The 15056-nt window shown below is 44.2% G+C and overlaps 1 protein-coding gene across 2 annotated transcripts in view; it reads right to left on the bottom strand.

Moving 5' to 3' along the window:
* The window catches only part of CRHR2 (corticotropin releasing hormone receptor 2), a 147205-nt gene that overhangs the window by 96782 nt on the left and 35367 nt on the right, over positions 1-15056 (bottom strand). The window contains exons 1-2 of one of the 2 annotated variants that reach the window (XM_059838728.1): positions 7155-7611; positions 6893-7012 (exon numbers count right to left, since the gene is read on the bottom strand). In XM_059838728.1, the coding sequence (XP_059694711.1) occupies positions 6893-7012; positions 7155-7272 (238 nt within the window). In that variant the 5' untranslated portion in view covers positions 7273-7611. Of the gene's footprint in view, positions 1-6892; positions 7013-7154; positions 7612-15056 lie in introns of those variants that run through there. The other variant, XM_059838718.1, reaches the window with a different exon arrangement.

Below are 15056 nucleotides of genomic sequence, written 5' to 3'. Positions count from 1 at the left end.
AGTGTCTCAGGTGTTCAGCTCCTGGCGAGAACAGCCCCATTCCACCTTCATGGATCCACCTCAGCCTCCCACTGTTTGTCTGGGTGGAAAATGGGTGATAAAGCACCAGAAAACAAGAAATCCCAATCCACAAGGGAGTGTCCACACTGCATGCAGCTTTTCCTTTCATTTTGATATGGTGAGATAAAGATTTCTGATATATTTAATTCTTTCCCATCTCCATCTGCTCCTGAGCCATTCCCTCTTCCTCCTCGTGCTTTAGAAGCACACGTTTTTGCAAGTATCATCTAATTCCAAACTTGTGGAAAGAAATGGACTTCAGTCCATCTGTTTGCCAGCTGGAAGTCACTGCCAGCTTAGACAACAGCATGCTCCAGAGAGATGGATGGGGCAGCTGCATTAGGGAAAGAAGGAATCATGAAGAAGCCTCCAAAATAACGTGGGCAACCCTTTGTTGGCTGACCCTTTCGATGGCCCAGGGTTTAAAGCCCTCTCCAAGATGTGCCACTGCTCAGTCTGACTGACTTTGATGTACAATGGCAGCCACAGTTCCAGTTTTGGTGAAGTCTGGGTGAATTTTGCCCCAAAACCAAGCCTAAACTGAAGAGAACCCAAATCGGGTGCAACAGGACCACAGCAAAGCCATCTCAAGTTATTAGCAAAGAACAAAAGTACAAATCCACGTTTAATTGGCTGGAGAAAAGGTCCTTGAATGTTGACTGAAGTAACATTAACAATCTCCTTATTTTACTACAGCAATTAACTTGTGTCCTGGGCTCAATGAAGAAATCACATGTTTTATGTGATGATAGTAGTGGGAGCAAGAAAAATGGATTCTTTTCATTCCTCCTCGTAAATATTTTTTCCAACACTTTTCTTCCAGACTGCAAAATCAGAGCCATCTCATACCACAAATTATGGTTCACAAAGGAAAGGAAAAAAAGAAGAAGAATTTGGGAGGGAGCAAGTGAAGCCTCTCCCATCTGTGCATGACTGAAATCCAGAGCCTCCCACTGTATTTGTGGAAGATGTGTGTATTTGTGTTCCTCTGCAAAAACAGCAAGAGAAAATGAACAAAAATGGTTGAAATCTTAATCTGGACTCAGAGCTATTGGAGACAAGCTGATCTAATCAGCTTCAGATTTGATCTCCTCAGAGAGAACCTTTACGAGCTTAAAAATGATGTTTTATTTCCTCCCCCAGAATTCCAATTCTGGACTTCTTTTTTTCCACTGTCGAGTTTGTTGCATTTCTCATCAGTCTCCTTCCTTTAACTTTCATGTACTCTTGACTTCCTAGCTGAAAATATTGTGTTTTACCCCCTAGGATTGCTGATACATGGCTGCTGCAAGGCTGCAGACTTTTTTAACCAAAAAAAAGTCTTTTCCTAGTGTCTCCATAACTAGAATTCACTACAAAACATTTATTTTAATCCCAAATCCCCTGTCATTAAACAGTGGGATAAAAGCCTTCTGGATATCTAACAAGGTTACAGAAGACAGATGAGGTGAGAGTAGTTTTAGGGTTTCATAGTAATTTTTTGGAATGTGGAAACACACATGCATGCCCATGATGAGCATTTTATTTCTCTCCAATAATGATGAAAAGCCATCAGAACTTCAGGGCTCTCTGTCATTGACAGCAGGACTTTGCTTTCAAAAACACAGCCTTTAGAAATCGAGCCAGAAAAACCTCTGGGGAACAAGTAAGTCATGTGAATGTGATCAACAGAAGTGGTCAACACAGTAAAATACATGAGATAAAACATAAATGAAAATGTTAATTGAGCCTCTGGGCCAGCCACTTAGAAAAGTGCACATTTCTGTAATTATCAGGACAGGGCTTGCCCACAAAATATGAACAAGACCCTGAGATTTGATTTTCTAGCAAGGCTCATGTTTTATATGCAGGCTGGAGCCACATTTCCAGAACTCTGAACAATAATTAATCAGAAGGAGAAGCAGCAAAGGTTAGATCTCCATAAAAGAACAGGGTTTTAACCTACGAAAATTAGCATTTTTAAAAAATTGACTCATCCCTTTAAACCTTTTCCAAAGAGGAGAAATGGATACTAGAAGAGCTATTAATTCACTTCTTCACCCTTTCCTCAGCACACAAAAGATTATTCCTCTGTGATCAAGATGAGACACCCATGAACTGCAGGAATTCCCCTCTCAGTGTGGAGCAAGCCTTGCTAACAGGTACAGGCGTGATCCCTGTGCCAGGGGCTCCTTCCCCCATGCCCATCCATGGGAACAACAGCTGCTAAGTCACCAACCCTCTCCAAAGCTTTCTCAGCTGGCTGTAGGGCAAGGAAAAGGTGGTGCACACCCCCTCAGGACAAGGAGGAATCAAGTCCCCACCAGGGGGTTAGCAGTGGTTATGTGCCTGTTCTCAGCTGCACAGTCCCTGGAGAAGGTGAGGAGGATGCTTTGTGTGATAGCCAAAACACTCCTGTGAAGTGGCTGTTTCAGTCCAAGAGCTTCCCTACACTGAGAGAGAGAGACAGGGGGATTTGCAGGCAGGGAGCTGGAGCTACAGAGACCTTTTGTTCCTGTGGATCACAAAAGCAGTTTGATCAATCCCCAGGTGTGGGATCACTTCAGCACAACACAGCCAGGGATGAATTCAGCTGCCTGAACACGGCCATTGGATCATTTGTCACGGAGCATCTGCAACACCTGTGTGGCCTGGGAGATGAAACACAAACCTACAACAAGGCTGAAACAGCACCAAAATACCCCATGGCATATGTAACAGCACTGTCACTTCTGCAGGGGCTGCTGAGCTGAGGTGAACTGAGCTGAGCTGCTCATTTAGGCTGAGCTCAGGAACTCCCTAGGCTTCACTCCTTCTGTCAGTTAGAGCTCTGACTTGTATTAGAGCTTAAATACTTAAATTAGCTGTTGATACTACTTGGAAATACCTAGCTTTGTGGGTTTTAATCTGAAAAACCTTCTGAATGCCTGCAGCTCCTGCCTGCAGCCCAGAGCAAAGTGAGGAGCCCATGATGGATGGGTGTCACCACATAACACCCCCCTGCCACACCAGGTATTTGAGACAAATTCACTTCAGTTGAGGCTACAAAAGTCAACACTTTTTGTCCATCAGATGGACATTTAACCCTGGCTTTTTCCCCTTTGCACAGGGAAATCTGTAGGGGAAGTGTTAATGGAGGCATACTTTAGCCTGTAACACGCTCTAAGTCTGTGCTTGAACAGCTGCTTTTTAGCAAGCAGCAAAACCACACTCATTATGGGCCATTTGCTGAATTAATCAAGCTTCAGGATATCCTAATAAGTGAATTAATCTGTTTCCTAAAACAAGACTAAAAGCTTCACACTGTCAAAGCATAAACACATCTAGAGGGCAGCAATGATATTGTCATTTTCCACTAAATATAGAACTTGAGCAGAGACAAGTGCACAATCACACACTGCACCAACACAGACTTTTTTTTTCCCTGTTTCTTTTAATTTTTTCCTCTTTGAGAATAATACATAAAAATTGTAAAGTTGTAAGTGGATGGCATAATTTTCAGATCCTTGGTCAAAGAGAATTTTGCCCATATTCACACTGCAGGGTAACCAGAGTGTGATCTGTCAACATGACTTTATTTCCCAAATAAAGAGGGAGGAGAAAACCCCCAACACATCACCAAAATAACAAAATGTCAGGGATAAAAAATCCTCACAGACTGACAGACTTTGTTTTACGAATACAGCTCAAACTTATCTGAGTCACTCAGCAGCTCCCAGGAGACACAGAGAAACACAGACCCAGGCACAGAATCACCACGGGAATTTCTTGCAGTTGGGATGGAAATATTTTACACAAACAGTTTATTCTAGCGTGGCAAACAGGAGGGGAGGTTTTTATGCACAAATTCTTTTTCTTCAGGAGTTTTTTAAAAAGCTTTTTCATTGAATTTAGGATTTGATAGCATTTGATAGCATTCCCTATCTGAGTAGAGTGAGCAGCAAGCCTGAGAGGTGACAGGATGGACACAAAGCAGGGGAGCTGCATCCACAGCCTCTGATGAGCTGATCTGTGCAGGAACCTACCTGTCAGTTTTGGTCTTGAACTCCATCCCCTACATGCACAGAGGCTACAGTGAGGGGCAGAAACAGCCCCATGAGTACCAAAACTTGGCCATGGATCAGTGGTTTGTGCTTCTTGGAGTTTTTCAAAAGCTTTTCACACAGTTTGGGCACTTCCCAGTCTGCATTTGCCAGAGTCTACAATGCAAGAGCTCTCCTTGACAGGGAATGCTGCTGGGCTCATTCCCTCCCTCAGCTGATGAGCTGCTTTTAGGAAATTGGTGGGAAATTGGAATCTTTGAGAGCCTGATTTCTAAAACTGAAAAAGAAATCACTGAAACAGATCCAAAATTCTTACAGGCTTTCAAATGAGAAATATGCTGACAGATATCCAAAATATACTCACAGATATACAAAATATACTCACAGATATACAAAATCAATGCCAAAAAAAAAGCTGTAGTTCCTAAAAGGTGGCAGCTCATGAACATGGGATACCTGGTAGTATAATAAATGCTGAGTTACAACCTAGAGCTGGATAAGCTCTTAGTAGAAGAAAAGCAATGCAAGGTGATTTTTCTAAATTGGTCTGATTTTGCTCTCAAAAAAAAAAAAAAAATCAGTATAATATAACAAACCATCATTTCTCCTTCTGCCTCATCAAAATGCAAAACAAAATAGAACAAAACTACATGTCCTAGGCAGAAATCTTATGTTGATTCAAGCCTTCTGCTATCAGACCCTCATTTTGAGCTGTATTATTCACCTCTGAGATTTGCAAGATCCATTTCCCATTCTTTAATCAGTTGCCTGTGCTCATTTTATCATCTGCATGGGGAACACAACTGAGGTTTTCAGCACAATCAGCCTCATCACAAATGAGGCAGCCCACAAACCAACTTGGTGAAATCATGCAAGTGGTCAGAATGTGTTACTATTTGGTTTTCCCAAATTCTGGACGTGTTCTGCATGCAGTAATTTTGTTTTTCAAATGCCAAAAGAGATTTCACCTGTGTATTCAAACCTTAACCTGCTGTCCTACTGCTTTCCCAAGCTTTTATCACTTAACTGCTATTTTCCAAGGAGCTACTGATTCCAAAATTTGAACAAATTTTGATATAATCCTTCCCTCTGTTTTCTGTACTACAGCTTGGGGGAACTACACATATGGAAGTGTGTAAGATGAACTGGAGGTAGCTACTCATATTTTATGTTGAAGGAGAAAAATATCCACTTCCTCAGAAAATAATGCTTCAGCATTTCAGTAACATATTTCCATTAGTCTTTAATTTAATTAACATGCCATTGTTTTAAGAGCAAAGAATTTAAGAAAACTTATTAGCACTGCAATACAAGCATCAGCCACCACTGAGAAGGAGAAGAGCAGGGAAGAACTTTAAATCAGGTCATTGATGAACTAGTGAAAGCATCAACAGAGTTTATAAAAACCAAACTGGGGTAGTCAACATTTTTCTCTTCTTTCATATACAGCAAAAACCTTTAAGTTCTTTCCACTGCGTTCTGCACTGCCCTTAATTCTCAGAAATTTTCTTCTGGTTTCAACTGGGACTTGTCCAAGCAGTGCAGTACCTGCTGTAATCAAAGCCAGCACCACCCAGCCCATTCCAGGTTCCCTCCTGTTTTATTGCAAAGACCCAGCCTGAGATTAGAGGGCTTTAGGATGGTTTTCAGTTCTCTGAGGCAATTTTTACTCTGCTCAAAGCCTGTCCCTGAGAACAAACCTGGCAGGGGACTTTGTTTCACAGAGCCCAACATACCAAACTTCTGGGCAGTTACCTGACCATGATATCGACAGCTGGGGAAGCAATAAATTCACTTTCTACAAGTTTAAAAATAAGATCTAAAATGTCAGAGTCACTCTTTTATGGGATGCTGGCCCCAGAAAATTAACACTACCTGCAAATGAGATCACCAACATCCAAGCAAAAGTTCAGAGTGAAACACGGAATGAAATGATCCCTACATGGAATGAAATTATCCCTATCAAAACCACACTGAAAAAGTGAGTGACAAACAAGTGGCTGCACATATTTGGAATTAATATGTTTAAAAACTCTCAATGAAAGGTCCAAAGGGTATTGACAGATAAGCAAAAGGAAATGAGTGCCTCTTTCCCACAGCCTGAATTATAAATTTGTAGTGAGTCATCATGATTGTTTACCTCTAAGAATAAAGCATCCAGGAGATTTCTAAGGAGCCCCCATGCTCCCTTGCTTTGAATATTATTTGCCTCCTAATTTCCTCTCCTGTCTCCCGTGCAGAGCTGATGCAGCTCCAGCCTCAGCAGCCAGTCCCTGATGAAGTTGCTAAAGCAGATTGCAGCCCTCAGCCTTCTTTCTGTCTGATACATCCAGCTCCCAGCAGGGTTTGAACCCTGCTCACACAGCCAGCCAGGAAAAGGGACTGACTGTCCTTTCAAAATACAGTTTAGCTGGCAGGACTAAGTATTCCATGAGCTAAAGGTTGCCTAATTATCCAGGTGGGTGAAGCACTGCTACAAACACACGGAGCTGTAGGCAGCTACACATGCACAGACACACAAAGCACAACAGACCCTCCTCAGACTGCAGAGGATATTTTCTGCCTGGATCTCCCTAAATGTACTCCAGCAAAGAGGAAAGAGTGTCCACAAGTCTGCGCTTTTGAGAAATCTGCATCATTCCAGGCAAAAATTTTGAATATACAGGCTGGAATGTGGAGGAAGTGTTGATTCTCAAGCAAACTTTTTTTTTTATTGTTTTTTTTTTTTCTCTAATGAAAATATATTTTGGGTGTCCCCAGGCGGCTTCTGAACACGAGATCTGCGGGAGAAGAAAGGAGTTTGTACTTACTCGTGGTGTTGTACTTGATCCCATTGAAGAACTCGGGGCAGGGTCTCTCCACGAGTTCCCCCGCAGAGGTTCTGGGCCAGCAGGTCCCGATCTGGTCCGTGGTGGCATTGCAGTACGGACCTGGGGGTAGAAAAACGGGACAGAAAGGCAAAAAGAAGCAGTTGAGAAAGCACAAAAGCCACGCACTTTGCATCACAAAACAAACCGAATCTCAGCACTTCTATAGCTTTTCCCGAGCTCTGCACCAGGTAACAGTTCCTACCATCAAAGCCCAGGAAAGACAGAGAGGAACTCTCTAAAAAAGTCTCGTGTAAACGATCCAGGAGGCTGCAGTTCACATCAAATTCTTCTAAGATGAACTGAGAGATGGTCACATCCATTATTCCCTCTGGGACTGCTGGACTAGATCAGGCTCCTTCACCCCTTTCTGGCTGCTTTTTTTTTGGTCCGCTCTTCTTTTTTCCCCTTTCTGGAGCCACAGGAGCATCAAGGCGCGGGCACCCCGCAGTCTGGTGCGTTCGAGCCTCTCCTGCTCGCAGCGTGCTGACAACTTGGCTGAGCCTGCGCCTGCCTGTGCAGCTCAGCCCTCCGAGCTCCTCTTCCCTTTAAATCCAGCGGCTCGGGAGCCAATGGCATCGGGCTGAGCCCGGAGTGAGGGGCTCTGCTCTGCTCGGTGTCCCTGGGCTCGCAGATGCCGCCTCACTGTGCCAGAGCGCTGCGCTGCTGCATCCCCCTCCCTCCCTCTCCTTTCTGCCTCTCCCTCCCTCCCTCTGACACACTGAGGCACAGTTTTATTGTTAGCTCCAGGGATGAGAGCTTTTGCAAAAAAAAAAAAAAAAAAAATACTCGCTGCAAATTAAAGCCAGGGAGAACAGGAAAAGCCATCAGAGGAGGAGAACTCCTCGGTTTTTGTGTGGAGCGAAGCAATTCCTGCCTTTGCTGGTGGAACTGAGGATGAGCAGGGATGCTGGGACGGGGGGAAGGAGGGACCCAGTCCAGGAGCTGCTGTGCAGGCCTCGAGAAAGAAGAGAAATAATAAAAGCAGGGATGAAGGAGATGATCTGACAGAAGAGAGGTGTTGGGATAAAGGAATCTGGAGTAATCACAGAATCACAGAAGGCTGGGGTTGGAAGAGATGTTAAAGGTCATCATATATTCCAATACCTTCCAAAAGACCAGGTCACTTCAAGCCCCATCCAGCCTGGTCTGGAATAAAGAAATCTGGAATAAAGACCCACAGCAGAGGCAGAGTGGGGAGAGGGGGTGTAGGCACCAAGGGAACACATCTTTCAGCCCCTCACACGGATGGGATGGGCTGGACAGTAGAGCAGGGCAAGGCACAGAGAGCTCTGAAGCAAAGGAGGGATCATTCAGGGGAAGAAAAGAAATGCCCCTCTCATTTTCCAGTGGTAGGGGAGGGCAAGGTTTTCAGAAAGGATGAGCACCCACACTGACCACGAGCAAGAGGAGGAGCCTCAACACCAGAAAATCCTGGCGTGGGGAGAGAGGGAAGAGCAAAGGGCTTGACAAACTGAGGTCAGTGTGGGACAGGAGGAGAAGGGTCTGGTGAAGGGGAAGGAGGAGAAGCTGCCCACAAGGCTGGCAGTATTTGGGAAATCAAAAATCAGCAAAGTGGGAACTGGGTGAAGGGCTGCACTCTGGGACATGCTGGAGAGCAGCTCAGACCTGACCAGCCTTTCTGACTTGCTATACCAGGCTATGAGGAAATCCTTAAAAAAAAAAAAGTGTTGCTAAGGATCATTTATGATCAGATTCAGAAGGATTTTGGGAAGCAAACAAAAAACTGACTTGTAAGGGAGCAGACCAAGATCAGTAGATATGGAAATGGCAAAGAGGAATGCAGAAAAAAAAGGCAAAGACAGCAAAATGAAACATTTCCAGTCTGTTCACAGGTTTGGATAGGACAAGGTGCTTACACTGAGCTCAAAGCAGTGGTACAGGACTTCCTATAATATTTACCACCCACCCTGCAAAGGCCTGGACTTTCCTTTTATTCATATTTAAGATTGAAGGGCTTTATTCTCCACTTTTGAAGGACCAAAAGAATTGTGGCATCCAGACAGAGGAAAAAGAAAAAAAAAAAACTGGGTTAGAACAACAAATAAATTAACAACATGCACTGAGAAGAGAACTAGCCAGGGTGTTATTTTGCCATCTGGGAATCTGGAGATTTTTTAACATTTTCAGACTGCAGTGGCAGAGGGGAGGAGTGCCACTGTGGTTTTGGGATAAGTATTTTTATTTGAAATATGTAAAACCCCATGAAAATAACAAGTGTACTAACTCTCTAGACACTGTGGTATTCTGAGGAAGTGAATGCATCTCTCTGCTCCTCTCTCTGGAGCCCCAATCTCCTTCCCAAGTGAATGTTCCCAAAAGTGCAGCCCTTCTGGAGAAATCTCAATTGCAACAAATTACCCCTTCTCAACACCAACAGATCTCTTTGTCCCATGCACCTCCAACCCCAAAAAGCAGGTGAGAAAATTTTTTTAGCATCAGTCATGTAACACAACCATGACCAACCCACTGGCTGGCTTTGAACAGTTTTCTCCTGCTTCAAGGAAAAAACCCTTCCAAGAGTGAGGAATAAAGGGTGTTCTAAACCCTCACCTTCTCCTTCCTGACAGTTCAGTTGAGCTCATAAAATTTCTTTTTGTCCTCAGGGGTGGCTTTGAGACCTTCTCACAGGACAGCTCCTGAATGTGCCCAGGGGTACCACCAAGCCCAGTGGCTGCTCTCACAAAGGCAGGACTGAGCAGTCAGAAGGACACTGGTCCAGGATGTTGTAAGATTATTTTTTTTTCCTGCTTCTGCTGCCTCTCTGCAGGAGAAAAATCACACAAGCCTGGCCAAAAGCCTTCATTTCTCACCTACTGTCTGCCCTTTCTATTTTTTCATGCTGTTTGTTCAGCACACTGGAATCAAAATCCTGCTCAGAGGCTTTGGGCACTGGAGTTTCCTGAATTTTTTGAGGAATGCATCACACAATAAATTACAAAAAAAAGAATGACAGTTTAAAAAAAAGTAACTGCTTTTAAATTTGGTAAATGTTTCATGTTCCTAATTCTGCCCTGTGTTTTCCAGAATAAACTCTTGAAGATTTTTTAAATGGTTCAAATATTACAGAGTTGAACACTAAGCTGGATTTCATTTCAATTCTGTTCTTTATAGTGGCTAACACCTGAAACAATAGCCCTGAATTAAACTAAATATTTTTTCAGGATCAGTAGAATGATTTCTTCATTTAAGTGAGAAGAGCTAGAAAATCTTCAGTCTAAACTGATTTTCATCTTTTCAGTTCAAATTTTAGAAAATCTTAGAAGCATTATGCATCGTACAATCCTGTTGAGTTCCATATATTTAATAATAATTAAAAAACCCACTGCAAAAATAAATATAGAGGGGATGAATGTTGAGGATTAAGTCCAAAGGAAGAAAATAATTTAGTGTTCCTCAGTGCACAAATCAGCACCATTCTTTAATAATCCCAGTTCTACTGTAACCTGTTGATGAAAAAACTACTTTTGCAGCTATCCCTGGGTACAATTAACCACTTCACCAAAGTTTCTCTCTGACTGGATCGAGTGAAATCCTGACTCTGTCAGTTGGACTCATTTGATGTGAAAATGTTCTTCTTTATGCAAGAAGCAAATTCAACTACATGAAAGATTGACAGAAATCCTGCAGCTGCTGACACTTCTGCTTCTCTGCCGATGCCATGGTGCACGTGACACAAATCAGACCTTGCCAGGCAGCAGAAATCTGCCTTAGAAATTCTTCAGCATCCTAAGAAAGCTGGGATTTGGCTCTTGGCAGGCAGAAAAACTTTGCCAGCTTCCAAGTGGGCTCGTTCCTGCGTGCTGCTATTCACTGGTTGGTTTGGGTGCATGTGCAAGGCTCTGGAAGAGAACAGGACAGACAAATAAACCTGCACACACACACAGAGCTCAGTAAGACCCTTTAAAGAGGACTTGTTAAAAGGTCACCTGCAGTTCTTCTGGGAAAGAAACGAGCTCTGCTCATAAATGGCAATGGAAAGCTCTGTATGTCAGCCCTCACACCACTGCTACACAGCTGCTTTCTTCATCTACAACCCACTCCAAGCCACAGATAATGGAATTAGCCAGAGCACAGCTTTTCGTTTGCCCCACTAACACTGAGTAGCAAGGATGAGCTGTGATTATCCAGCAACATCAAAACTCAGCTCTGTGCAGGCTCAGGCAGTCACTGGAAGTGTTTGGAGAGGGTGGAAGGAGCTCCAGAACCACCTGACTTCTTCTCAGACACTCAATCTACACCAAACCAAGAAACTCCTTGGTGTATTTCAAGACCCAGGATGATAATTGAGAGGAGGGGAAAAAAACCCCAAAAAACCAAAGAGATGAAAAACCAGAACACAAGTTCTCTCCTCATTTCCCTTCTTCAGAGAAAGAAAAGCTACTGTTTTCAGCCTCCCACCACAGTGACAGTTTCATCACTCATGCTCTCTGTCTGTCAATGTGAAGAGCTCCTGCTCTCCAGGCACAGCAGTCACCCTCTGCTCTGCTTTGTTACAAGGCTCAGGGTAGGAAATGCACATCATCTGTCCATCTGGTGACACCAATGTCCTCTGCACCTCAGTGCCATTTGGCTGTCAGGAATTTTACCTCAGCAGTGTGGAAGTATCACACCAAGTCACAGTCCCAGTGTTGGCTCTTCAGCTCTCTTCCCCCAACCCAGGTATGTACATCCACATCCAGACTCTTCATCTCATGTACAAACTGCTCTGTTAACTCACTCATGGAGCTGTCACTTCTGTATGAGGCTGGAGGGTTTCACATGGTACAATCAATTTTTTCTCATCTCCTTTTCCTCTCTGAAAAGTGTCCCCCAGTAATCCTGTGTTATTGCAATGACCTTCCAGCATCAAACTTTCAAGTTACTGGGACTTTTCAGCTTGGTAAGGAATGCAAGACTTGGAGGAAGGTACAAATTTACCAAAGTGGCTTCTGGGACACAAAACTCAAGGCCCTCCTTCTCAGGCTGCACTGTAAAACTGCTCTCACTGCACTTCTCAAATGCAGTGACAAAATGGCCATGAGCTGGTAGAATATTTATCTTCCCATTCCAGGTGTGTAAATTCAATTTTCAGAGTGGGACCACATTCAGACCATAGGGAGCAAGGTAATCAAAACAGCAAGAGATTGAGGAGAGCTTACAGATCTCCACAGACAGCTCCAGAACTGCCATGGATATGTCACATGTGGCTGACTTCTCTGCACACCACATCCTGGCTCCTCACAATGAATTCCACTCTGCTGCAGGAGAAGACCGCTAAAGAAAACCCCTTCTCAAACTGAGAGCTACACTTTTAATCAAAATCTGGTCCTTTCTGCATCTACTTGAGACCTACACTGAAAGTTCAGAGTTGAAAATTGTTGTACGTGGAGAGGAAGATTAGACACAGATACACAGAGATCTTTGTTTCAGCTGATAGACTCAGTTGTTAGAAAGAGGAGACATTCTTTATTGTCAGAAATGAAGTATGACTCCACTGAGCAAAGATAAAATTAATAAATGCAGGTCTGTGGTGATGAATCTTTGCAGCTTCATTGATGCTAGAAAATATCTACTGGGGGTATAAAAAGATCCAACAGTGTAAATAATAAATGGCTTGTAGCCATTTCAATACAATATCAATATATTTCTTTTGGCACATTAATACACTTGTCATTCTCTACAGCTATAAAACCTGTGTGAGTGAATCATGTTACATGAGACAAACGATGAGACACTGCAGGGAGATTACAAGAACACAAAACACACAAAAGAACCAACCTTGACACACTAATGAACTGCCAGAGCTATTTTTCTTGAAGTGAGCTGCTTTAGACGAATGTACAGAACATCATCTACTGCATAAGAGCACAGCAGCATTCCAGAATAACTCTGAATTTACACAGGGTCAAATTCAGAGTCACCGCTTCACAGACACACAAAGACACAAAGGAACCCATCTGATATATTTATCTATGCCTGGCAATGGCCTGGTGCTCTGTTTACAGCATAAGCACAAAAGATAGCAAAAATAAAGATGGTTAGGTTCCATCTGAACCAATGGTGACCATGAGGATGTGTGTCATTAGTCCCACTCTTTCTATTATGTACAATGGGACCACTGCCACAAAGGATGCAAAGATTCCGGGGTCTTGTCCTGTTCTCCTCCTCAGCACACATCAGCCACAAAATTCCTTGTGGCTTAATTCAGGATATGCCAAACTTTTGCTCTCCTTGCCTCCCACTGTGCTTTGTGCTACCTGTCAGTGCACGCTGGGAAGATCTGAGTAGTCTTCCCATGCATCATAAGCTGGGAGGATGTACAGGAATAAAAGACACCAAAATGTTCAGAAGTCAATCCCTCATTTCCTCTGGAAACTCACAGGCACTGCACGGTGCCTGATTTTGAAACATCAGGTAGCTCAGAAAGCACAAAGAGAGACAAATAATACATGATCATGCTGCTCAGTATCCCAGCTCTAAAAATGACCCAAATCAGATGCCACCATGTCTTAGGCTGCAAATGCAAGATGTGGCAGGGGGTGTGTGTTCTATCACCATCTGTCAGAGCTGGGGCAGTTATCCCCTGCTCATGGGGCAATTTTCTTTATCTCTCCCACAGCCCATCCTCCCTCCAGGAGATCTCTGCTGTCCATGGCCACTGAGTGTCCCTGCAGGGCTGATCAAATTCCACCATCCCATGGGGAGATGCTCCGCCCAGGGGAGGAGCCAAGCATTCCTACCTGGATCCAATCTGCCCTGGGAGCAGCCCAGCAGCCTTTGCCCACTGCATTCCCAGAGGAGCAGCTTTCTCCTGCCCTGCATTCCCAGAGGGAGAGCAGGCCCATCTCCAGCAGCCCTGGAGCTGCAGAGGAAAACTCCCCCCTTGTGCAGGATCCCTGCTCCAGCAGAACCACAGCTGGCACTGCAGGAGGGCTGAGCCCCCCTGGGATGGGACTGTGCCACCACCCTGAGCCCCCCTGGGATGGGACTGTGCCACCAGCCTGAGCCCCCCTGGGATGGGACTGTGCCACCAGCCTGAGCCCCCCTGGGATGGGACTGTGCCACCACCCTGAGCCCCCCTGGGATGGGACTGTGCCACCACCCTGACACACAGGGGCTCAGGGCATGGTCTCACTCTGGCAGTGGTGTTCTGTATTACTGCACTGTTTATTTTTTCTATTAAAAAAATTGTTATTCCTATTCCCATATCTTTGCCTGAGAGCCCCTTAATTTCAAAATTATAATAATTTGAGGGAGGGGGTTTACACTTTCCATTTCAAGAGAAGCTCCTGCTTTCCGTAGCAGACACCTTTCTTTTCAAACCAAGACAAACCAACAAAACCAGCCTGTTCCAAATTGCTATGATCTAAACAAAAGGGCTTCCTAAGCAGCTTTAACAGAAGAAGTAAGAGAATTAACCCTTTGGGGTCTGGGCCCTGCCTTCATGGCCTAGCATACATCGTAGCTACAATGTCGTGACTTGCAGTTTTAAACCATCCAACTCATATTTGCTTGGGTTTTCTTTGAGGAGCAGCATCAGTCTGGTTTGGGACCCTGGGCTAGTGGCTTCTGTACTCCTTTGGGCCCAAACCAAGTGGAAAATCGAGGACTTGTAACAGATTGGAACACTGCAGAGTTGCCAGCTCTCAAGATTGCTCTGACCCTCTGCTTTCCATGAGTTATCAAAGCTGCCATCTATAGTCAAGAAGGATCTAGATTCTGATTCCACTGCCCAGAAGGGTGTGCCCTGCAAGATCTGAGGTACTCCAGCATGTCTGGAACAGCCACATGAGGCTGGCAGAGAAACTGAGGACCCTGGGAAGATCCATCCCTTCTGAAACAGCAGCCACAGGGCAAACATTTTGTCCTCAGGCATCTCAAGTGTTCTGGGACACCTGGAGATATCAGACTGGGCAAAACCTGGGCCTGTCATAAAGAGGAAGAATCCCATCAGCAGCATGTCACAGGGAGGCTTTCACTATCATTACAGAGGCTTTACTCTATGTAGTAGATTTTTATTCCTTGAGTTAATTTAAATAATTCATAAATGTGAGAAACCTCTCAAAACACAAAGAGTAGCACAAGCCATGTAGAGCAACTAAAG

The sequence above is a fragment of the Haemorhous mexicanus genome, chromosome 1, assembly GCF_027477595.1.
Source record: "Haemorhous mexicanus isolate bHaeMex1 chromosome 1, bHaeMex1.pri, whole genome shotgun sequence".
Taxonomy (NCBI): Eukaryota; Metazoa; Chordata; class Aves; order Passeriformes; family Fringillidae; genus Haemorhous; species Haemorhous mexicanus.
This window is presented reverse-complemented; position numbering and strand designations above follow the sequence as displayed.